Genomic DNA, 23,957 nt, shown 5'->3' with positions numbered 1-23,957 from the left:
GCCCCCAGCCCCCCGCCGCCACAAGATCTGCTTCTGCTGATTTTCAAGGTTTACTTTTCTATCCAACCATGTATGTCTGATATCAAAACTATAAATAGAAACCAACACATTTCCAATGACAGTAAATATATCCACTTTCTGCCCCACACTAAACTGGGAAACTCACCCAAAACTAGTTGTTTTCTTTCCACAATTCTATAAAGAATATTTTGTTGTTTTCTTATTTTTTTTTTAAGTTTATTTATTTTGAGAAAGAGGGAGAGAGAGCATACATGTCTGTGTGGGAGGGGCAGAGAGATAGGGAGAGAGAGAATCTCAAGCAGGCTCCCCACTGTCAACCTGTAGGCTGATGCCGGGCTGGAACTCACCAACCCGGGGATCATGACCTGAGCCAAACTTAAGAGTCTGATGCTTAACCAGCTGAGCCACCCAGACACCCCAAGAATATTTTGTTTTCAAATCATTCTCACTCCAAGAATATTTTGTTTTCAAATCATTCTCTAACATACCTTAAAGTTGGAAACTAACTTCGACAATGGAGCTTTTAAGAGCATTCTTTGCTCTTCTTTGTTTGGTGAGTGAGTGAATATTTAAAATCCCACAGCCCCTTAAATTTATCTTCCTTAAAGATGACACTGCCTCAGCAGTTCCAGACCTGTGATTTTCCAGACCCTGGGAGGAACCACTGTCCTACTGCAAAGGGTCTATAAATTGCCTGTGAATGCAGCAAATGGTATTTATCAATGTATGGCATTATTTTTGTTTTATGTAAGATACCATTAGGATGTCAGCAACATTTAAATTTTTAAAAATGAATATTAATACCATATTGTAACTTAGGAAAATTTAGGTTCCATTTACATCAAAAAGGATGGGAGCCATCCTTTTTAGGTTAAAGGAAGTTAAACCTATATAAGTACCACCTAAAATATCCAAGGATTACTTGGACTGGTTCACTCTCAGCTGCTTATGTTTGTCAACCTCACACCCTGATTTCTTGGGAACAGTTAGGGTTTCAAATATCCTGTGACTTTATATCTGAGAATGCATTTGTAGTTGCAAGACTTCCCATCCTAATTTGTGATTAATTATGGCTCTCCACACCTTTAAGAAAATACAAGTGGTAGGAAATATACCCCTGACTACTCACTAGACAAATCTAGGTCAACTGGAAAAGACAAGTCATACAGGATTCATCTTTATCTGCTGACTCAGGAAGGACCAACACTCTGTGTACACATGATGCTTAACTTTTTGCGTTAACCTGACTGGGCCATAAGGTGCCTAGATATTTGGTTAAATACTATTTCTGGGTATGTCCATGAGAGCGTTCCTGGAAGAGATTAATGTTTGAATCTATACACTGACTGAAGCAGATTTCCCTCCCTGATGAGGGTGGGCCTCACCCAATCCACTGAAGGCCTGAATAGAACAAAAAGGCCGAGTAAGGGAAAATTCACTCTCTCTGCCTGACTGTCTTTAAGCTGGGATGTTAGTCTTTTCCTGCACTCAGATTGGAATTTACACCACCAGCTTTCCTGGGTCTCCAACATGCACGTAACAGATCATAGGACTTCTCAGCTTCCATAATCAATTCCATAATCAATTCCTCAGAATAAATTTCTCCATATATATATATATATATATATATATATATATATATATATATATCTGTATCCGTATCTGTATCCTAGTGGTTCTGTGTCTCTAGAGAAGCCTAACCCAGCACATGTAATCATACCTATTGTAACTAGGTGGTAGCCTATTTCCACCTTGCCCCCAGCCTTGCACTACCCCACCTTTAGGGTGTTATGATCTCACACCTTCCTGAGGATGCCTCTGCCTTTCTTGAACTTCCAGGTTTAGATAAAAAACACAAATGTGTTGTGGGGTGGGAGGGGATGTCAGAGGCAAATGGAGATATAGTGTGTCATTTGTGCCCTCACTGCCCCCCCCCCCCCATTTGCCGTTCATAGCATAATCCCTGGGAAAGGCTCCCAAGGAAGAGTAGAAATCTGGAGGGCAGGAGAGACATTACCTTGTGGAATCCTATAGATGACTTCTCCAGGCTTCCTGAGCTGGCGCAGTATACAGTCGCTATGAATGTTGATCCCCATTCCCAAAATAAATAAGAAGACACCTTAGCAAAGAAGACAGAAGGAAGAAGTTAAAAATGTATCCTGATTTTGGTGTTTTTCTCACAAGCTAAGTTTTTTTTTCTTCCTAAAAATGGAGACAAGGGCATTCAATTTCAAATTCTGAGGATGCTACAAAGAATGTCAAAGGGTGGCCAATTAGTCATGGTCCCAAATTTGGTGGAGAGGCCACATTGTTTCATAGAACTGTGTCATATGATAGAGGCAGGTGGCAGAGAAGAAAAAGGGAGGCAACACCATCGGCCAATACTTGAATGAATGAATGAATGAATGAATGAATGAATGAATAGCAAGCTTTTGACTCATTCACAAATAATTAAATTGTGATTGGCAAACTCAACAAGTAATTCCAAATCCCCTTCCTTTGCCTTTCCACACTATAGAGGCTGGAAGTCTGAAAAGTGGTCATGTGACCTATTTCTGCCACAAGGATGTAAAGGGAAGTGAATGTTCTGGGTGTTTCCTTGGAAATGTTTTGCTTTTCTGATAAAAGGGCAGATGGAACAGCACTTCTTCTGTCACCCTCCTCATTCATTGCCAGATGTGATGCCTCGAGTTATAGCAACTGTCTTGCAGTCATGGAGTGAATATGTTAAGAATAGTGGAAAAGAAAGTATAGAAAGTTCCTGGGATCTTAATGACATCTGTAAGCAATTGAAGGGATGCAGAAGTCACCTGCCTTTGAACATTCTTGCTATGTAAGAAATATAAATTCTTAATTATTTAAGTCATTATGAACTGGTTTTCTGTGACTCAATGCTCAGAGCATTCCTCATTGATACATCCATTCGCATGAAAGTAACATGAGCTGGACTAGGGAGACTGGCACCTAGTAAACTGGTTTCCACCACTGTCAGTCACACACACACACACACACACACACACACACACACACACACACACACACTTATTCCCCATTCATTGGTTCAGAAAGAGCCCTGGTCTGAGGTGAGGAGAGCCAGGATAAGGGATGCTAGGTCTTACACCCCAATGGGCACCATTACAACCCAGAAACACTCTATTTTTCCACATAGATGCCCAACCTCACCTCTCAACGATGTGTATTTGTACCGATCAAAACACATGAGGCAAAAAGCAAGAACACTTGAATTCAAAACAGATCTACTCTCACCTCATTTAGTGTGATATGAAATACGATATGATATGATTTTCAGTCTTGTCTAGTCGAAAGATCATTGGCCGTGGTATGGCATCAAATGGTGACTACCCTTATCTTGGTGATCTCTGAATAATGTATAGAATTGCTGAATCACCATGGTGTGCATCTGAAACTAATATAACATTGTATGTCAACCATACTCCGATAATATTTTTTTTTTTAGTTATTGGCCTGGAAGAAAAGGAAACTGGGGAGAGACACCAATGGCAAGACGTTGAGAGAAGGAGGGGAGATAGCATGCACAGCAGTGGACAAAGCAGGAACCTTGGACTCAGAGTCTGTGCTGTCTGTCCTTGGGCAAGTCACTGACCTTCTCTCAGCCTCCATTTTGTCATCTGTAAAATGGAGATTCTAACAGTACCTATTTCACAAGGATGGTACAAGACTCACTTATGTGTTCATTCATTCATCTATTCATTCACTTATTCATTCAACTACTATTTACTGTTACTATGTACCAAGCACTGTCCTAAACATCAGGGATACAGTAGTGAGAAAACAGTCAAGGTGTCTGTTCTCATGGAGCTTACATTTTAGTGGAAGGAAACAAATGAATTCAAATAATTAAAATTGTTTTAATTATATAACATCACACCAAAGCAGAAGATCATAGGATCATGAGATAGAGAATGAGCTGGGGAGGGGAAGTGGTGTCTCTACTTTAGATGAGGTGGAAAATCTTTACTGAAGATTTGGCATTTGTCCTGTGATTTGAGTAATGAGAACGCACAGATCTGAGGGACAGCAATCTAGTATAGGGATTAGGTGCAAAGGCCCTGAGGCTAGAATAGGTTTACCGTGACTAAGAAGTAAAAACTTTGCAGTTGAAACTTTAAGATAGAGGGAAAAGTGAGAAAATGTGGACTGGATGATAATTAAAAAAAACACAGTAAGCATTATATACCTTGGTGAGGAGTTTGGATTTTTAAGTGCAAGAGAAAGCCAGTGTCAGGTTTTAAGCAGGGAAAAATAGGAACTTATTTCTGTTTATTAATATTACAAAAGAAATAAATATGTGGAATACTACATGTGAATTTGTAAAAATAAGAAAATCAAGACACCTTATTCCCACCACCCAGAAATTACCACCGTTAAACACCTTAGTGCGTATCCTTCCAGATTTTCATCTTGTGTAGTATCTAGGCCAGATTTCAATTTCCCCAGGAAGAAGCAAAATGCTCCTTATAGCTGGGTTGAGCAAACCAAAGTCCAACATAGGACCATATCTTGTAGTTGGTCATTATCTCTTTTAAGACCATTTTGACCTCTACCTTTTTAAAACATTTTTTCAGGGCACTGACTTCTTGAAAAGACTGGACTCTTGTACCTCAGAATGCCCCCCTTTCTAGATAAGACTGGCTCATTTTCTCATGGTGCCATTCGGCTTACTTCTTCATTTGCCTTATTTCCTGTAAACTGGCATAAGTCATTTTCCTGTGTGGTTATGTTACCAGCTTGATATATAGTTAGGTACATTTATTTGTTTGTTCCCAATTTTAGGGAACTTTTTCCATTTAGATTTTTTTAAGTTTTCTTTAAATTTATTTTTTAAAATTCAAGTTAGTTAACATACAGTGTGGTATTGGTTTCAGGAGTAGAACCCAATGATTCATCACTTCCATGTAACACCCAATGCTCATCCCAACAAGTTACCTCCTTGATGCGTAGCATAGATTTTTTTTAAGTTTTATTTAAGTAATCCCTACACCCCACATGGGGCTCAAACTCACAATCCCGAGATCAAGAGTACCTTCTCCCTGGACTGAACCAGTCAGGTGCCCCCACTTAGATTTTTTTTTTTACCTAAGTTATGAAGTTTTGTGATTCAAAGGACACAACCATATCAAAAGAGAAGCTCTGCCCACCATCCCATTCTCTTTCCCTGAAAATCTATGTGTCACCTTTTTAGTTTTTATCAATCTGATACTCCCTTTTCCAGTTTTATACACACACACACACACACACACACACACACACACACACTTCCCTCCCACCATTTTTACATGACAAGTAGCATACTATATATACTGTTCACACTTGATTTTTATATAACCACATATTCTGGAGACATCTTACAGGAGCACACAGAGACCTTCCTTGTTTTTGTTTTATTTTGTTTGTTTGTGTCTGTGGCTCCAGAACACTCCATTGTGTGCGTGTATCGGCATTCATATAACTAATCCTCCAGTCATTTGTGTTTTCTTTTTACTTCTCTTTCTTTTTTTTTTTTTTTTGAGAGAGAGAGAGAGAGAGAGAGTGCACAGAGCAGAGGAAAAGGGCAGAGGGAGACAGAGACAGAGACGCTTAAAGTAGGCTCCATGCTCAGTGCAGAGCCTGATGCAAGGCTCAATCCCGTGACCCTGGGATCATGACCTGACCCTAAATCAAGAGTCAGACACTCAACCAACTGAGGCACCCAGGTGCTCCCGGTCATTTGTGGTTTCAAATGTGGACTCTGACTGCTATGTGCAAAAGGGGCTATTGAAGGCCAGTACCAGTGGTAGGAAGCTTAGTTTGAAGTTCACTGTCGTGGTCCCGGCAAGAGGTCATCGCTGCTCAGATTAGGACAAAGTTGGAGCAGTGAGGGACAAGTGAGCCCAGTTGGCACAGTTATGGAACTAAATGCAGCTGTACTAGGCTGATGGGTAGAACTGGATGTGTGATGTAAAGAGAAAAATTAAGGATAATCCCTGCATTTTGGTTTGAGTCAAAGTAATGCACAATTGAAACTTCCCAACTTGAGTTCCTCTTGCAGATAATGAAAAAAAAATTCAACAATTAGTGTCTTCTACTATTTTAGATAAATGGTCAGGAAAAGTCTCTTTGAGGAGGCACAACTTGATAGAGACCTAAGTAAAGTGAGGGACCAATCTCCATGAATATATGTGGACAGAACATTCTAGACAGAGGGAATGGTCTGTTTGAAAGTTTTGGGGCCAGACCAGCTTGGCCATTTCAGGCCCAGCAGGAAGTTCCCTGAGGCTACAGCACAGTAAATGGATGGAGGCAGGAAATAGGGTTGGGAAATCGTGCAGGACCAACAATATTTGGGTGTCAGAAGCAGAGACAGTGGTAAGGAATTTGTATTTCATCCTGAGAGTAATAGAATTCTGGAGGATTCTCGGGGCGGGGGGGGGGCAATGATGTTTTTCAAAGTGCTCTCCTACTGCTTTATAGAGGAAAGACTGGTAGCAGGGAGAGAAGAAGAGAAGGGAGTCACTAAGGGTTATTGCAGTAGGGTGGGGAGAGGTGATGGTGATTCGGGCTGTTGGAAGGGATATTCACTGGGGTGTGGGTGGGAGATGGTCAGGTGTACTCACCCAGGCTAAACCGTATGTCTGTGTACCAATCAGCAGGGTATTCAGCACAGTAAATCAGATAGTAGCCTTGGAGAAGTCCATTTCCCATGCAGAAAACAAAGCCTTTGACGAGGAACACAACTGGAAAAGGCCTCCCTCTAGTAAGCAATGAGTAAACAAATGTCCTGGGGTATATGGGAAAGAAAGGACAGGATACACTGTTTTAAAAAAAAAAAAATCAAATAAGATAAAACAATAAACAATCATATCAAGCCCATTTTTTAATTAATTAATTAATTAATTAATTATTTTGAGAGAGAGAGAGAGAGTGAGAGGAGGGCAAAGAGAGAGAGAGGGAGGGAAGGTAAGAGAGTGTGGAGCCCAGAGCGGGGCTCAAGTACACCTGGAGCAGGATTCAAATGCACAAACTATGAGGTCATGACCCGAGCCAAAGTCAGATGCTAAAACGATTGAGACACCCAGGTGCCCTACATCAAACCCATTTTATAAAATCATTTTCCGGTGAACTTATGCAAAGAAGAATATTATTATTCAATTCTACAGCAATCATTTATGCTATTATTTATCTCACTTCATTAAAATCCATAGTAGTCACCATTTATTACCTTATTTTATTCTCAGACCAGCCTTGAAAGTTACATTTCCTCTCCATCCAGTAGTTAATAAATTCAATCCTATGAGCCCAGAATTGGAGATCAGCTTTATATCAATCTATAAGTAAAATCCATACCATCCTGAAGAAAGGGAAAGCCTGGCCTGCCCCATGCAGCAGTGCAATGACATTTTTATAGCAGCCACTCAACAATGCATTTTTCTATGTCTCTCTGATAGACTTAATTACTGATATTGTAGCATTTCTAGAAAGTGGACTGAAAAATCTCGTGAGAAAAGAGAGAGAGTCCTCTAAATGTTATGGAATCTAGAGTAATCTAGGAAGATCGAACTAAAAAAAGTAGAAATAGCCTCAAAATAAAAATTTGCCAAGGTATAATTAAATGCTAGACATCAACTATATCTTCTTTGTAACTTTCCTTCTTTTATCGTTCAATATAACAATCATACAGGTAAGTTCATAAACCTATGTGAACAGGTCTTTTAATATTTTTAAAAATATTTTTATTTATTTTTGAGAGAATGAAAGAGAGACAGAGTGTGAGCAGGGGAGGAGCAGAGAGAGAAGGAGACACAGAATCCAAAGCAGGCTACAGGCTCTGAGCTGTCAGCACACAGCCCGACATGGGGCATGAACTCACAGACCACGAGGTCATGACCTGAGCCAAAGCCCAACCGACTGAGCCCCCCAGGCGCCCCGTGCGTGAACAGTTTAATGCATAACTATTAAATAAACACCCATATAATCACTAAGCAAGTCAAGAAATAGAACATTCCCATCACTCCCAGAAGCCTCCCATGGGTCCCTCCCTATTCATGGTACCACCATCACCCCAGACATAACCACCATCCTGATTTCTGTGATAATTTCTTTTTGCTTCTTTACAATTTTACCACATTTGGATGCATCTATAAAAATATGGTTTATTTCTGTTCATTTTTAATTCCATACGAATGGACTCATATTCTATGATTATTAGAGTATCATTAATGTCATGTCTTTAACTCCTATTGTTAATATAAGCATGTTGTTGCATATAAGCTATATAGTTCAAGCATGTTGTTGTATATAAGCTATATAGTTCATATACTTTCATGGTTGTATATTACTGATATGTATGAATATATCACATGTGTTTATCTATTTTACTTTGATGGATATTTGGGTTGCTTCCAAAGTCTTATAACCACTCATTATTTAATGATTTTACATTTTACTTTTAAACCTTTGATACATTTGGAATTTCTTTTGTTGTAAGAAGTTAGATAAGAATCCGACTTAAATCTTTTTCCTAATGGTAGTAAATTTACTTAATTCTTTTTTTCACTGACATGCACTACCATTGGTATTATTAAATGGCCATAAAAATTGATTCTTCTTCTAGACTCTCAATTCTTTTCCATTGATCTATTGATTGCCAGTATTACACTGTTTTAATAATTGTACTTTTAATATATATCTTAATACTAGGTGGGGCTAAGTAAACTCTACTCCTAATGTGGGGCTCAAACTCACAACCCTAAGATCAAGAGTTGTAAGCTCTAGTGACTGAGTCAGCCAGTTGTAGGTGGGGCTATTCTTAAATCATTACTCTTTTTGAGGCTTTTCAACTTATTCTATATTATGTATTTCTTCATCTGAACTTTAAAACCAACTCATGGAACACTCACCCCGCTAATTTTAGAAATACGCCTAGATGTAAAAATTAAGTAAGGGAGGGAAATCACAGAAGGGGGACCTCTAAGAGTTTGTAAAAAAGCATAAAAGCAAAGAAAAAACTGGCAAAAAAATAAAAGTCAAAATCAACTTTGTCAAAACTTTGGGTATTAGCCCAGACTTGCAGTAACATGGGGAGCATTTAGGCAAGAAAATAGCTGAATCTCAGGAAGGGCCACAAACACCGTGCATTTTAACTTACTCATCTTAGTCCCATTTCCCACGTTCCAGCTCAGCACAGCCTCAAAAGTAACAGCCCGCATTCCCAGGATTGGAGGGAGGAAAACAGGGCGGGAGCCTTAGTCCCAAAGAGAAGTCATCATGTTATCTGTCTGTTGGTTCCCCTCAAAAGGCTTGTCTTTTGACCACCTCACTCAACCTTACCCAGGGCTAAATGTTTCTGGGGAAGGGGGATGTTTTTGAATGTTTTACTAGGACAGTGGCCTGAGGCAACGGATAATAGGTGGGGCAGATGAAAAACTCATCCAAAAGCTTTAAAGGAAAGATGGAGGAATGAGATGTCCATAAGGGGTTTTGAAAATCTCAGGTATGTTTCTGGGAATCTACACAGCCATGAACATGCATAGGACCATGCACATGTTCAAAAACAGACCTGAAAATGTCCTACACTCTCACCTCTGATTGACCTTAAGGTTTGCACAAGTAGCTAACAAGGCTAAAAGCAGAGCTGTAAACTACATGGGTGATTACTGAACAAGTCCCTTAACAGACACCCAGAGGTCCTTGGCAAAGACAAGGGAGACTTAATTGGTTCCAGGTGTTTAGGGAAAGCTCTGTGCCATCATTAACTGATCATTGAGCTAACAAGCAGTGACTTCAGTGGCCACAACAATAAAGATGAAGACTTCAGAGAATGAGTTCAGAAAAGTCACTAAGCAAACAAACGACTATGACAATAGACAGCAACAACAACAAGCCCCTGGAAGGCAGGAGAATCTGATTCCCAGAGCTGCCACAAAGTATCATCAGAAAGGCTTCATTTTCAACAATCAACCGTGGGACATACAAAGAAACAGGAAGGTATGACCCATACACAGGGGAGAAAAGCAACCAAAAGACGGTGATGCTGTCCCTGAGAAGCCCTATCACTGAGCTTACCAGACAAAAACTATAAATTAACTATTTTAAATATATGAAAACATACATTAATACAAGAACTTGTCCACAAATATTTATAGCAGCATTATTTATAGTAACCAAAATGAAACAACCCAAGCGGGAATGGATGATGAATGGATAAACAAAATGTTGTACATCCATACAATGACATGTTATTAAACCATAAGAAGGAATAAAGTAGTGGTACATATGCTACATGAATGGACCTTAAAAACAATATCCTACATGAAAGAGGCCAGTCACAAAAGGCCACATATTCTATGACTCCATCCATATGAAATGTCCAGAACAGACAAATCCTTAGAGACAGGTGGTGGCCAGGGGCTGGGGGATGAAGGAATGGGGACTGACTGCTACCAGGTACAAGATTTCTTTTGGGGATGATGAAAATATTCTAGAATTAGACAACGGTGAAGGTTGCACAATTTTTTCGACATACTAAAAACCACTTAATTGTACACTTTAGTATGATGAATTTTATGGTATGTGAATTATATCTCAATTTTTAAGTTAACGAAGAGAAAATTCAAGCAGTGGTGCACAGGGGTTAAATTGCAAGGCTTCTTGGGGTGCCTTGGTGTCCCAGTCTGTTAAACGCCCAACCCTGGGTTTTGGCTCAGGTCATGATCTCACAGTCTGTGGGTTCGAGCCCTATGTCAGGCTCCATGCTGATGGTGCAGACCCTGCCTGGGATTCTCTCTCCCTCTCTCTCTGCCACTCCCCTGCACTCGCTCGCTCTCTCTCTCTCTCTCTCTCAATAAATGAATTTTTTTTTTTTAAATTGTAGGGCTTCTTCCATTTACTAGCTCTATGACCCTGTCACCTAGCTTCATTTGTTGTGTCTGTCTCTTCATCCACCCCCATTTCATAGGGTTGTGAGGATTAAGTGAGTCAGTATATGCAAGGTGCTTAGACCAGAACAAAGAAGAGATCAGTAAACGTGTTGTTTTTGGTAATGTGTTTATTAGGTTGTTGTTGACATTACCATTTTATTCAGGTACAGGTGGTTCCTTTCCACTAACTCAGGTCTTTTTTGTGTGTTCCCCAGTACATTTTTAAGTTTCTTCACATAGATTTTGCACATTTTTTGTTATGTTTAATCCCACGCTTTTTAAAATCTTATTTTGTGTGACTGTCAATGGGATTTTCCATTGACCTCTATTAACTGATTGTTTTACATATAGAAGGCCTTTGATTTTTCTACTATTAATATATTAATTTTGTTCCCAACCACATCCTGAATTCCTTGTTATTTATAATAGCTTTCCAGTATACTTTCCAGGATTTCCTGTAACTAATGTTATACTTCACTCTTAGAAGATTCTGGAAGGCTTCATTCTTTGACCGTGCTCTGGAATGACATATAGCACTAGAATTACACAGTCTTTAAAAATTTGGCAGAAGCTTTTTGTGAAATCTGTCTAGGACTACACTGCTGGGAGGAGGGTTTGTTGTTATTATTGATAATATCTCTATTTCTCTCAGAATAATTGGTTTCTTTGTCTTATCTATGCCTTCTGGGGCACTCTAGTAAGTCCTGAAAAACACATGTTTTTTATACAAAATCATGCTTATCACTCAAGTTTTTAAATGTATTTGCATAAGGCTGAGAAGATCATACTTTATGATACTTTTAAACTCTCAGTACATTTTCTTATTACTCCTTCACCACAAGGGTCTTTCTTACTATCCTTTTATAGCCACATCCTCTCCCCATTCCTGGTAACCACTAACCTGTTTTCATTTTCCACAGTTTTGTCATTTCAAGATTATGTTAAGTGAATCGAACACATGTAGTTTTTAAAGTGGTTTTTGTCACTCAGCATGATTCCTTCAAGATTCATCCAAGTTCCGAAATTTATTTGTAAGTGAAAAAAAGGAAGCTGATAAAGAGTATATTACAAAAAGCTTGTCATCGTTTTGTAATCAAGAAAAGGAGGGGCGCCCGGGTGTCTTGGTTGGTTAAACATCTGACTTCACGGGCCCCCCGTCCGGCTCTGTGCTAACAGATCAGAGCCTGGAACCTGCTTTGGATTCTGTGTGTCTCTCTCTCTGCCCCTCCTGCTTATGCTCTGTCTCGCTCTGTGTCTCAAAAAAATAAAATAAAATGTTTAAAAAAACATTTTAAGGAAATAATATATACATTTATTTTTTATAAAAGCATTATTGAGATAAAATTCACATATACAAAATTCACCCTTTGAAGTGCACAATTCAGTGGTTTTTAGTATAGTCACAAAGTTGTGCAGTCATCACCATTATCTAATTCCAGAATATTTTCATCACCCCAAAAAGAAATCCCGTAACTGGTGGCAGTCAATTCCAATTTTCCACACCCCCAACACCACCAGCTTCTGGTCAACAACCAATCTACTCTGTCTGTAAGGATTTGCTTCTTCTGAACATTTCTTACCAATGTAATCACACACGATGTGGTCTTCTGTGACTGAGTCCTTTCACTTAGCATAATGCTTTCCAGGTTCATCCACGTTGTACTGTGTATCAGAACCTCCCTCCCTCTTGGGGCGCCTGGGTGGCTCAGTCGGTTAAGCGCCGACTTTGGCTCAGGTCATGATCTCGCGGTCGGTGAGTTTGAGCCCCGCGTCGGGCTCTGTGCTGACAGCTCAGAACCTGGAGCCTGTTTCAGATTCTGTGTCTCCCTCTCTCTGACCCTCCCCCGTTCATGCTCTGTCTCTCTCTGTCTCAAAAATAAATAAAAACATTAAAAAAAAATTAAAAAAAAGAACCCCCTTCCCTCTTAAAGCTGAATAATATTCAATTATATGGATATACCACAATTTGTTTACCCATTTGTCAACTGATAGAAATATGGGTTGTTTCCACTTTTTAGCTACTAGGAGTAATGCTGCCATGAGCATTCATGTCTAAATTTTATGTGAATGTATATTTTCCATTCTCTTGGGTAGATACCTAGAAGTGGAATTTGTGGGCCTTATGGTTATATTAACATTTTAAGGAACTGATAAACTGTTTACCAAAGTGGTCACATTTGCTTGCTTTTGCAAAACAAAACAAACCCTAAAGGGTAAATGAGAAACTAATTTTAAAAGATACTTAGCTATAGAGGGCAGAAGGAAGGGAAAGGATAAAGAGTATAAGGGATTGAGGTGGAAATGAAACATCACTGAATTTACCTTTTTTTTAAAAAAAAAATTTTTAACATTTGTTTATTTTTGAGAGATAGAGTGAGACAGAGCATGAGTGGGGGAGGGGCAGAGAGAGGGAGGGACACAGAATCCAATGCAGGCACCAGGCTCTGAGCTGTCAGCACAGAGCCCAACGCAGGGCTTGAACTCACAGACCACAAGATCATGACCTGAGCTGAAGTTGAATGCTTAACCAACTGGGCCACCTAGGCACCCCATTTACCTTTTTATATAGCTTTGAAATATGGCCCATGTGAATGCCTTTATGTTTAAAAAGTTACAAAAAGAGCAAACTGTAAAAGTGAAAACAAAGAGAAACATAAATCCAGTTGTATATAAAGTTGGTAACACAAGCACATACACAAAAAGAATCCTTTCAAGTGACTTTTGAACATGGTATTATGACTGTATATCCTTAGTGGGACAGAAAGAATGGCACAGAAATAACAACTGATTTTTTTGTTTTTATCAGTAATAATGGTATTGTAATATAAATTATCTTATTAATATTGTCAGAGAAAGCCAACAAGTATACATGCTATTGTGATTAAGAACTAAGATTTTCAGGGGCTCCTGGGTGCCCTAGTCAGTTGGGTGTCCAACTCTTGATTTTGGCTCAGGTCATCATCCCAGCATTGTGGAATTGAGCCCCACGTCGGGTTCAACACTGAGCACTGAGCGTGGAGCCTGCTTAGGATTCTCTCTCTCTTGCTCTCTCTCTCTCTCTCTCTCTCTCTCTCTCACCCCCTCTGCCTTTCTCCCCTGCTCACATGCTCTTTCTCTCTCTCTCTAAAATAAAAATAAAGGCAAAAAAGAAACTAAGATTTTTGGTGTAAAAGAAAAGGATATGAATATAAAGTCAAAGGAAATGTAATGTTGAATTTGAATTGGAAGTATCATATAAATTCATGACTTGTAATTCTGACCCACTCAAAGACATAGGAGTAATGACACGCCCATAGCAATAAGCACCAGGTCTTCATTTGTGAATGCTATTCTCTAAAAGAAGCAGGCCACCATGGAGAAACAGCTCATTCCAGATCAGAGGCAGAAAAAGTATAAGGTGAGACAGAAGTGTTTTGGTTGTGTTGGAAAGTAAGGAAACAATCCAAGATCAAAAGGGAGATGACGGGGACTGTCAAAATTACATACGTGCCAACCGGAAAGGAGTTCCACTGGCCAAATTTGTAACAAACTGCATATCAAAAAGAATAGTGCCTATAGTTGATGGTTAATATCTGTAAACTGAGGTTAATCTTTACTACCTCATTGGATTCCTGTAAAAATTAAATGTTTATGCAAGGAAAAATGCCTGACACAGGATAGTTGCTGAAGATTTTGTTTCTCTTCCCCTTCATACCCCATGAAGCCTTGAGGGCCTAAAGGTAGCTTAAGTTCTCAAAGGGAAAGAGTCCTGGAAGGCTACAGAAAGGTTATTTGAAAAATTTTTTAAATAGTTGCTTGCCTCCCAGAGTGGCCCTGTCAGTGCCAACAATGCCCCCAAACTGGTGCTCGCATGTGAGCCATGCTTCCAGATCAAATCACATATCTGCCTCACCCCTAACCTCTAGACCTTTTAAATCTGAATGCAAAGCCAAAACTCATCATATCTCATCCAAAGGAGTGTGTTATAATCAGAACAGGCTCATGGCTATAATAAAGAACTCTAAAGTATCAGAGTTTCCACATAACAAAAGTTCATTTCTTGCTCATGCCACAGCATAATGTTCAGCGGTGGTGCTCTGCTCCACAATCATTCAGGATCCAGACTCTTCCAGGTCATCTTCCTCCCCTGATGGGCAAACAAAGAGAGAGAGCATAGAGGATGGTGTATAGGTTTTCCCAAGGGCCAGGCCGTAGGCTGGAAGTGGCCTCACTGGGAAATGTAGCCTCACTGGATTTCCCAGCAGGAAAAGGAAAAAAGGGTTGATGAAACCCATCATAAGGAACAGACTCTCGAAAGTCAGGAGCCCCAGAAGGGTAAATAATCCTTCTGATCTGAATGATTTTGCTGCTGGAAAGCTGGAAGCAGTTCAAAATAAATGTTTCAATGTAGAAAGCAATAAAAACAATGAAGATAAAGGAAAAGAGAGTCAAGTAGCCCAAGAGGTTGACAATTAGTGCTATGGAGGGTGCAGGTGAGTTTCACATTCAGATCCCACATATGCTCTGAGACTCAGTTTTCCTGATCTGGGACCACTTTGCTTTAATTCCTTCCTACACTGCTAATGACATTTTCATTCTCTTGTGTTTGTTCTGATACAGAGACTGATAAGTACTCTGTAAATATAAAGTTTTCTATCACTGCTAAGTAAATATTCATTTTGGGGGACTCTTATTGGAAAGGGTTAACTGAAATTCCAAATCCAAATTAAATTAAAGAAACAACCTTTAAAATTACACATCTTCCATAGACCAACTCATATTTAACTAAGTCTTCTTCAAATATAAATGCTATTGCTAAGATTATCAAGCCTATTGAAGACTTTTCACTATATGAAATTTTAGATTTCATTGTCAATCAAAATAAATTCAAATTCTATATGTAAATACAAGGTTTCCATGTATATATTTACTTGTTATGTGTAGTAATAATTCCTTCCTCAATCCATGTCTCCCTTCATCCACCACCCCATTGTTTTGCTTTCCTTTACAGCAAAACTCCTTCAAAGAGTTGTCTATACTTGCCATCTCTCTGTCTCTCCTCTTCTTCTTTCTTCCTTCCCCAGCCACAGAAACTGATCTTGGCAAGACCACCAGAGACCTTCATATTTCCAGATCCAAGAGTCCATTTTCAGCTCTCTTCTTATTTGACAAGTTAACCTCTCCATCCTTCTGGAAACACTTTCTTCACTCAGCTTCCAGCACACCACTTTCTCTTGGTTCTTCTACTTTACTGATTTCTCCTCATTTTCCTTTGCTGCTTTCTCTTTATTTCCTTGACCTGTAAATATTGGAGTGCTCCAGGGCTCAGGACTCTTTTCTTATTTATAGCCTCTATAGATGAGACCATGTCTAGTCTCATATCTTTAAATATCATACACAGAGTGACAACTCCCAAATTTATGTCACCAGACAGGATGTCTGCAGTCCTTGAACTCAGATTCATACAGCCAGTGTTCCGCTAGACTTCCAGTTTAAAGGATATCTCAAAGTTAATACATCCAAACCCAAAACCCTGATTCCCCACCCTTCCCAAAACCTGCACTTCCCTAAGTCTGCCTCATCTCAGTAAATGGCAAGTTCATTCTTCCAATTGCTGATTGTGGACCTTGAACCACTGTTGACTCCTCTCTCTCTCTCACTCTCTCTCTGCCTCTCTCTCTCATATACCACATTAAATCTATTAACAAATCATATCAGCTCTACATTCAAAATATTTCCAGAACCTGACTGCCTCTCACCAACTCTATCAAATAGAAAAATATCAAGAAGTTCTCCAAAAGTTGGAAACTTAACAGAATACTTCCAAATAATTTATGGTTCAAAGAGTAAGCTTCAAAGGATATCAAAAACTATATTGAACTCAATGAAAATTAAAATTACAATGTATCAGAATTCATGGGACACAGCTAAATCAGTGCTGAGACGGAAATTTGTTGCACTAAATACATACAATTAGAAAAGACGAAAGGTCTCAAAGCTCCCACCTTAAGAATCTAGGAAAAAAAGATCATAATAAATTCAAAAGAGGCAGAACAAAGGCAATAATAAAGATAAAAGCAGAAATCAAGGAAATTAAACATTAAAATGATAAGTGAGAGAGGAGAGGGAAGAGAGAGTTACTGCTGAGCCAGGGAAGAATCTGAAGCTCACAGATGTGGTAATTTTCCTAGGACCACATGAGATGAGATTCAAATGAGGGTCCTCTGCTTCAAAATAACTCACTCATTTCCAGTTGGAAAGAGAAATTGTGATCAACATATACAACTGGGGGAAAAAATCCCAAATACCCTTCAAAAGAACCCAGGTTTGGTTTTCAGACATTTTAGTTCAAAGATCTATTACATCTATTGGAGTCATCTGTTGTATTTGCCACCCAATATTCATTCTTCCTTCTTAGAGTAACTACCTTGGTTCTCCTTTCCATTTTAGCCCACAAGAGGGTTCATCCTCTTCAGGCTCCTCAGCCAATCAAAACAGGGATAGCCTTATCACTCTGGTTATTTCAGAAATTGGCATGTGACCCAACAAATCCCAATAAGGTTTTGCTTACATTTTTTTTAAAAACTGTTCTTTTCCACATGTCCTGGATCAGAGAGGATATAAGCTGTTAGATCCTACAGTTGTCTTGCCACCACTAAAGGACAGCCTTTCAGAGAACAGAACCAGAAAAGGTAGAGCCAATAGCTGGAGAGAGAAACTGAGTCTTGATGGTATCTTTAGAACCACGCATCAATCTGGACCTGAAGTCAGAATTTTTCAGTCATGAGAGTTAACAAATTCAGGTTTTATGTAAGTCCATTTGAATTGATTTTTCTGTTACTTGGAACTGAAAGAGTCCTTATTAAAGCACCATCACACTGTTCTCCTTTGAAATAAATCAAACTTTTCCAAAGATAAAGCCAGGAATGGTGAGGGTTTTCAGTTGTATTTAATCATAAAATAGAGTTGCCCCCCAATTTTTCCCTTTGGAGCAGAACCCACCAAGAGGTTCTTCTGTATGCCAAAGGGCATTGGGCCAACTAATCCTCTGAGCCCTTGGTTCACTTCCCTGAGTCCTTCCAATGAAATAATAAACACTGACAATGAATAGTCACTTGTCTGTATATACACAGGTGATACCTGTTATTGTAAATAATGGTTTTGGATATATTAGAGAGCGGGGTATGTAGGCCAAATGCAAGGGTGACTGGACACAGAATGAGTCAGTGATGCATCCCATCCAAGCTTACATTTTTTATGGACCTTGAGTCAAATGGTGGCCCCCTAGAAAAGATGTGTCCATCCCTAATCCCCAGAACTTGTGAATATCACTTTATAGCAAAAGAGTGAAGACTGTGTTACATGGCAAAAGATGTGATTAAATTAAGGATCCTGAGAAGAGAGTATCCTGGAGAGTCTGGGTGTACCCTGACTGCAATCACATGTAGCCTCATACAAGAAAGGGGCAGAAAAAGAGAAGAAAGACACACAGACAAAAGGCAATGTGAAGACAGAGAACAGAGATGTGACCACAAGCCAAGGAATGTTGATAGCCACCAGAAGACGGAAGAGGTAAGAAATGGGTTTTCCAGAGGGACCACAGCGCTGCTGACACCTTGATTTCAGACTTGTGGCCTCCAGAATGGCGAGAGAAAAAAATTTCTGTTATTTCAAGCCACTCAGTTTGTGGTGATTTGTTATAGCAGCTACAGGGAAATAATAAGTCTTGTTAGAGTAATATTAGGCCATTGAGATTAATTTCAGTTCAGACATTTGGTAGGAAATACCAGCAAAGGACACCAGACAGCTAATGTTTATATAGTGCTTCCTAAGTTCCAAGTAATATTCTAGGTACTATGCACATATTAACCCATTTAGTTATTAAAGTTACCTAGAGGGCACCTGGGTGGTTCAGTTGGTTAAGCGTCTGACTTCAGTTCAAGTCATGATCTCATGGTTTGTGGGTTTGAACCCCATGTCAGGCTCTGTACTGACAGCTCAGAGCCTGGAGTCTGCTTCGGATTCTGTGTCTCCCTCTCCCTTTAATCTTCGCCTGCTCACACCCTGTCTTCCCCCCTCCCTCCCTCCCTCTCTCTCTCTCTCAGAAAGAAAGAAAGAAAGAAAGAAAGAAAGAAAGAAAGAAAGAAAGAAAGAAAAAAGAAAGTTACCCTAGGAGATAGGTATTACTATATTATTCCATTTTACAGATAAGGAAACTGAGGCACAATGAGAACTGGTATTTAGGTACAGGTAGAGCTAGTTCCAGAGTGTATGCTCTTGATCACTTCACTCTCTAGCAGTTACTATGTGGAAAAGGAATCAATCAGGCACATGGGGATTAGTCTACATCAGAGGTTCTCACTTCTGGTTGTACTTTCAAATCACCTTTAGGCTTTAGGAACCCTAAAGGGGAAGAGTCACACTGAAGACAAATTATTCAGAATCTTCAGCATAGAATCTTGAACATCAGTAGTGCTTAAGATTTCCATCAGATGATTCTAATGGGAAGCCAAGGTTAAAAACGCTGACATAATAACCTCCAATTTGCACATTTAACTAATTTTTTCAAGTTGGCTTTGACCAGATGTTTGGCTTCTCCAAAGGCTATGCCTACACAGAGAAATTAGATTGCCAAACCTAGTAAAAGGTCTAATTCAGCAAAACCACGTTGTTTTTTCCTGAAGTGGAATAGCTGACCATTTACTATTAAGGGCTGGACCATGGGAAAAATTCAATGTGAGGTCTCCCCAAAGCAAGGATCCTGAGACTTCTTGTCATCTTGCTTTGACACCCTACAAGTGAAGATAGTCAGGTTCCATTATCCACCCCTAGTAGATATCTTCTGGTTTGAATCATCTAGTGGTCATGATCCAGTAGATCTATTTTAATTGTGAAAAACATTGAAATGATTAGCTCATGAAGACTTAAAATAAATGAAGCCATTTTGAAGTTTTCTGTTTATGTTTTTTTATATCTTCATATTTGTGTCCTGGTAGTGCTGGGGGCTCACTCACTCACTTCTCCCTCTTCCTGCCTCTACCTCAACAGAGAAGTTCAATCTGAACATGTAATGAACTACCAAAGTTTTAAGGAACTTGGAGGGTTCCTCTGAGATAGAAAGATAATCATCATACAAGAGACATACTACTATTGATCACTATTTATACCCCCAAAGATCAAAATCTGAGTATACAAATAGAATCAGATCAACCTTTGGCCTGAGTAACTAATCAATTAATTCGAATAACTAGTTAAACTTTTTTTAAAAAAAATTCTTAAGGGGCGCCTGGGTGGCGCAGTCGGTTAAGCGTCCGACTTCAGCCAGGTCACGATCTCGCGGTCTGTGAGTTCGAGCCCCGCGTCGGGCTCTGGGCTGATGGCTCGGAGCCTGGAGCCTGTTTCCGATTCTGTGTCTCCCTCTCTCTCTGCCCCTCCCCCGTTCATGCTCTGTCTCTCTCTGTCCCAAAAATAAATAAAAAACGTTGAAAAAAAATTAAAAAAAAATTTTTTAAGTGTTTATTCATGTTTGAGAGAGAGAGAGAGAGAGGTGAGAGTGGGCAAGAGAGAGTGAGCAGAGAGAGAGGGAGACAGAGAAACTGAAGCAGGCTCCAGGCTCTGAGCTATTAGCACAGAGTCCAATGCAGGGCCCAAACCCATGAACTGTGAGATCATGACTTGAGCCAAAGTCAAAAGCTTAACCAACAGAGTCACCCAGGTGCCCCTAACTTATCTTTTCAAGTTGACTGTTTGAGGTGGGTTTTGGCACTGTGTAGGAACACCTGCTCAGCCATTCACTCCAACTGCTCTTGATGAAATAAGTAAATTGTAGATAGCGACATGGGGTGATTTTCAGCTTGAAGCACAAAATCCAGTAAGCTTTGCAGGCTCAGGGAAAAGTATGTAGACTGTTGGACACAAATACATCATCTCTCTAGGCCACAACTTTGTCCCCTTTATTTTTCATTGTTTGCAAAAAGAAATTTATGGTTTTCTAATTCCAGCTCTTTGGCTTTATACTGCAGCCCAGCTTTATTTTTTCTTTTTGTTTTTGTTTGTCTTGCTAGTTTTTAAATATAATTTATTGTCAAGTTAGCTAACATACAATGTATACAGTGTGTTCTTATCTTCAGGAGTAGATTCCCATGATTCATCACTTACATACGACACCCAGTGTTCATCCCAACAAGTGCCCTCCTCAATGCCCATCACCCATTTTCTTCTCTCCCCCATCACCCCCCCACAAACCCTCAGTTCGTTTTCTGTATTTAAGAGTATCTTATGGTTTGCCTCCCTCCATTTGAAACTATTTTTCCCCTTCCCTTCCCCCATGGTCTTCTATTAAGTTTCTCAAATGCCACATATGAGTGAAAACGTATGATATCTGTCTTTCTCTGACTGACTTATTTCACTTATGTAGCCCAGCCTTATAGGGCTTCTCATGCTGTTCGGAAACTGTTCTATATAGCCATGTAGCAATGAGGCCTATATAGTGCCATCATTCTGAGAACTTCTGAGAAATTTCTACCTTGATTTAAATATTGTCCTGGCACTCAGTAGCCCCGATCAAAGAGTACCATTTTTTTAAATTTTATTTAAATCCAAGTTAGTTAACATACAGTGTAATAATGATTTCAGGATTGGAATTTAAAGATTCATCACTTACACATAATACCCAGTGCTTATCCCAACACCCATTTATAAAGGAAACCACTTTCAAGGGCAAAATGGGTGATGGACATTGAGGAGGGCACTTGTTGCGATGAGAACTGGGTGTCGTATGTAAGCAATGAATCATGGGAATTTACCCCCCAAACCAAGAGCAAACTGTACATGCAGTACATTAGCCAACTTGACAATAAATTATATTAAAAAAAAAAGAAAGGACACCACTTTCAAAAATGGATCTGCCTCAGTGCATCTCCCTCCTACATCTCCATTCCATTGTTCATGCTGATGAAAAAAGGAAAAGCCTTTTCTGAGGTCTCTGTGGCAGAATTTACCATGCGAAAGTTTCAGTCCTGACATTCATAAGCATCTGCTGCTATCTCCCACACTCTATCCCCCAACTTATAGTCATGGAGCCATGGGACTCATGAAAAGGAACCCCCCATTCTCCTATCATGCTTAGCTCTCCACAGGTTTAGAAACTTGTACCATGGGACCCAAAGTCCATTGCACATTAAACCTGAGAACAGAAAAAGTAATAGTTACAATGAAACAAAGGAAACTATTACAGACAGAATGTTTATGTCCCCCCAAAATTCATAGATTGAAATCTAATCCACAATGTGATGGTATTTGGAGATGGTGCCTTTGGAGGTAATTAAGTCATGAAGGTTGAGCCTTCATGAATGGGATTAGTGCCCTTATAAAAAGAGGCAAGAGAGCTCACTCACCCTATTCCCACTATGTGAGGATACAACAGAAAGTCAGCCACCTGGAAACCAGAAAATGGCCATCAACCAAACTGAACCTTGCTAGCACCATGATCTTAGACTTCCAGCCTCCAGAACTGTGAAAAATAAATTTCTGTTGTTGATAATCCACTCAGCTTATGGTGTTGTATTATATGAACCTGCACTAAGATCAAAACACTCAGAACAAATTGGTGGAAAGTTTAGAAACACAAACCAATGAGCTTAGCATAGTAAAACTGAGTACAAGCAGAGGCCACCAAAATCAACAAGTAAACAAACCTGCAAAATGTTCAAATTTTCAAAGATAAATGCTAAAACCCATTGGAGGGACTTTAGCTTCCAGTCAACATGGAGTCAACAAGGACTAGATTTATCATCCAGGCTGAACAAAAATACAAACAAGACAAATTATACAAAACAATGATTTATAAAACATTGAACATCAGGCAATGAAAGACAAAGATCCCTGAGAGACACACACACACACACAAATGATGTGAGCCTTATAACTGATCTAGTTTACTTCGAGAGAGAGTTTTCCTTCCCAGGAAAGATGCCCTTCTCTCAGACAGAAGTTTGCAGATTTGCTGCATTGAAGAAAGAGAACTGAGATTCCAGATCAAGATATCTAGAAGTCTCAGGAGAGAGTACTGAAGATGAGAGATATACAAAGAGACCTGCGTCTCAATTATTCAGCGAATCTTAATTAATGCACTTATGTAAGGAAAGGATCACTCAAAAGGATTAAAGGTAATAGTGCTTAGTGCTTACACATGGCCAGGAATAGAGCCCCTTCCTACCAGCTAGACAGAGAAATATGGTACATTGGGTAGAGTATTCATAAAGTGCTTACCTCAGAGGAGAGGATTAATTACCCCTGTCACTAGCACTCTTCTAGAGCCACTTAAAAACTCAGATCAAGTCCTGAAAGGATCAAATTATTTCCAAGTAATTCAACTGCATCCCAGAAAAAAGTCAAGAATATTTATAGAAATACAGACATATTTAACATTCAAAAAGCTACCTATGACCATCCAATCAAAAATTTCCAGCCATACAAAGAAATGGGAAACATCCCCCTTCATGAGAGGAAAAATCAATCAAAACTGACACAGAAATGACACAGATGTTAGAATTAGCAAACAATGACATTAAAGAAGTTATTATAACTGTTCCAGTTATGGAATGAATAAGTCATGGGGATAAAAGATACATCATAGGGAATATAGTCAGTGGTATTATATAAGCATTATAGGGTGACAGACAGTAGCTTCACTTGTGGTAAGCATAGCATAATGTATACTGCTCAAATTGCTGTTGTACACCTAAGACTAATATAACATTGTGTGTCAATTATACTTCAATTTTTAAAAAACCACCTATTATAACTGCAATCCATGTTCATAAAGTTAAGTAGCAATATGGAGGATAGCAAAAAGACCAAAATCCCACTTCTAGTGATTGAAACTATAATGTCTGAGTTGAAAATATCCCAGATGGAATTGAAAACATAAGACACTGCAAAAGACTATGAACTGAAGACACAGCAATAGAAACTACTTCAAATGAAGTACACAGAAAAAAATAATCCAAAAAGGAAGGA

General features: G+C 39.3%; 1 protein-coding gene across 1 annotated transcript in view; it reads right to left on the bottom strand.

Moving 5' to 3' along the window:
- SRD5A2 (steroid 5 alpha-reductase 2) overlaps window positions 1-23,957 on the bottom strand; it is a 41,627-nt gene that overhangs the window by 5,344 nt on the left and 12,326 nt on the right. The window contains exons 2-3 of the mRNA XM_027033497.2: window positions 6,657-6,820; window positions 2,039-2,140 (exon numbers count right to left, since the gene is read on the bottom strand). Coding sequence (XP_026889298.2) covers window positions 2,039-2,140; window positions 6,657-6,820 — 266 coding nt within the window. The remainder of the gene's footprint in view (window positions 1-2,038; window positions 2,141-6,656; window positions 6,821-23,957) is intronic.

This window comes from Acinonyx jubatus, chromosome A3, assembly GCF_027475565.1.
Source record: "Acinonyx jubatus isolate Ajub_Pintada_27869175 chromosome A3, VMU_Ajub_asm_v1.0, whole genome shotgun sequence".
Classification (NCBI taxonomy): domain Eukaryota; kingdom Metazoa; phylum Chordata; class Mammalia; order Carnivora; family Felidae; genus Acinonyx; species Acinonyx jubatus.
Note: the sequence above shows the minus strand (reverse complement) of the source record. Positions and strands in the feature narration are given on the sequence as shown.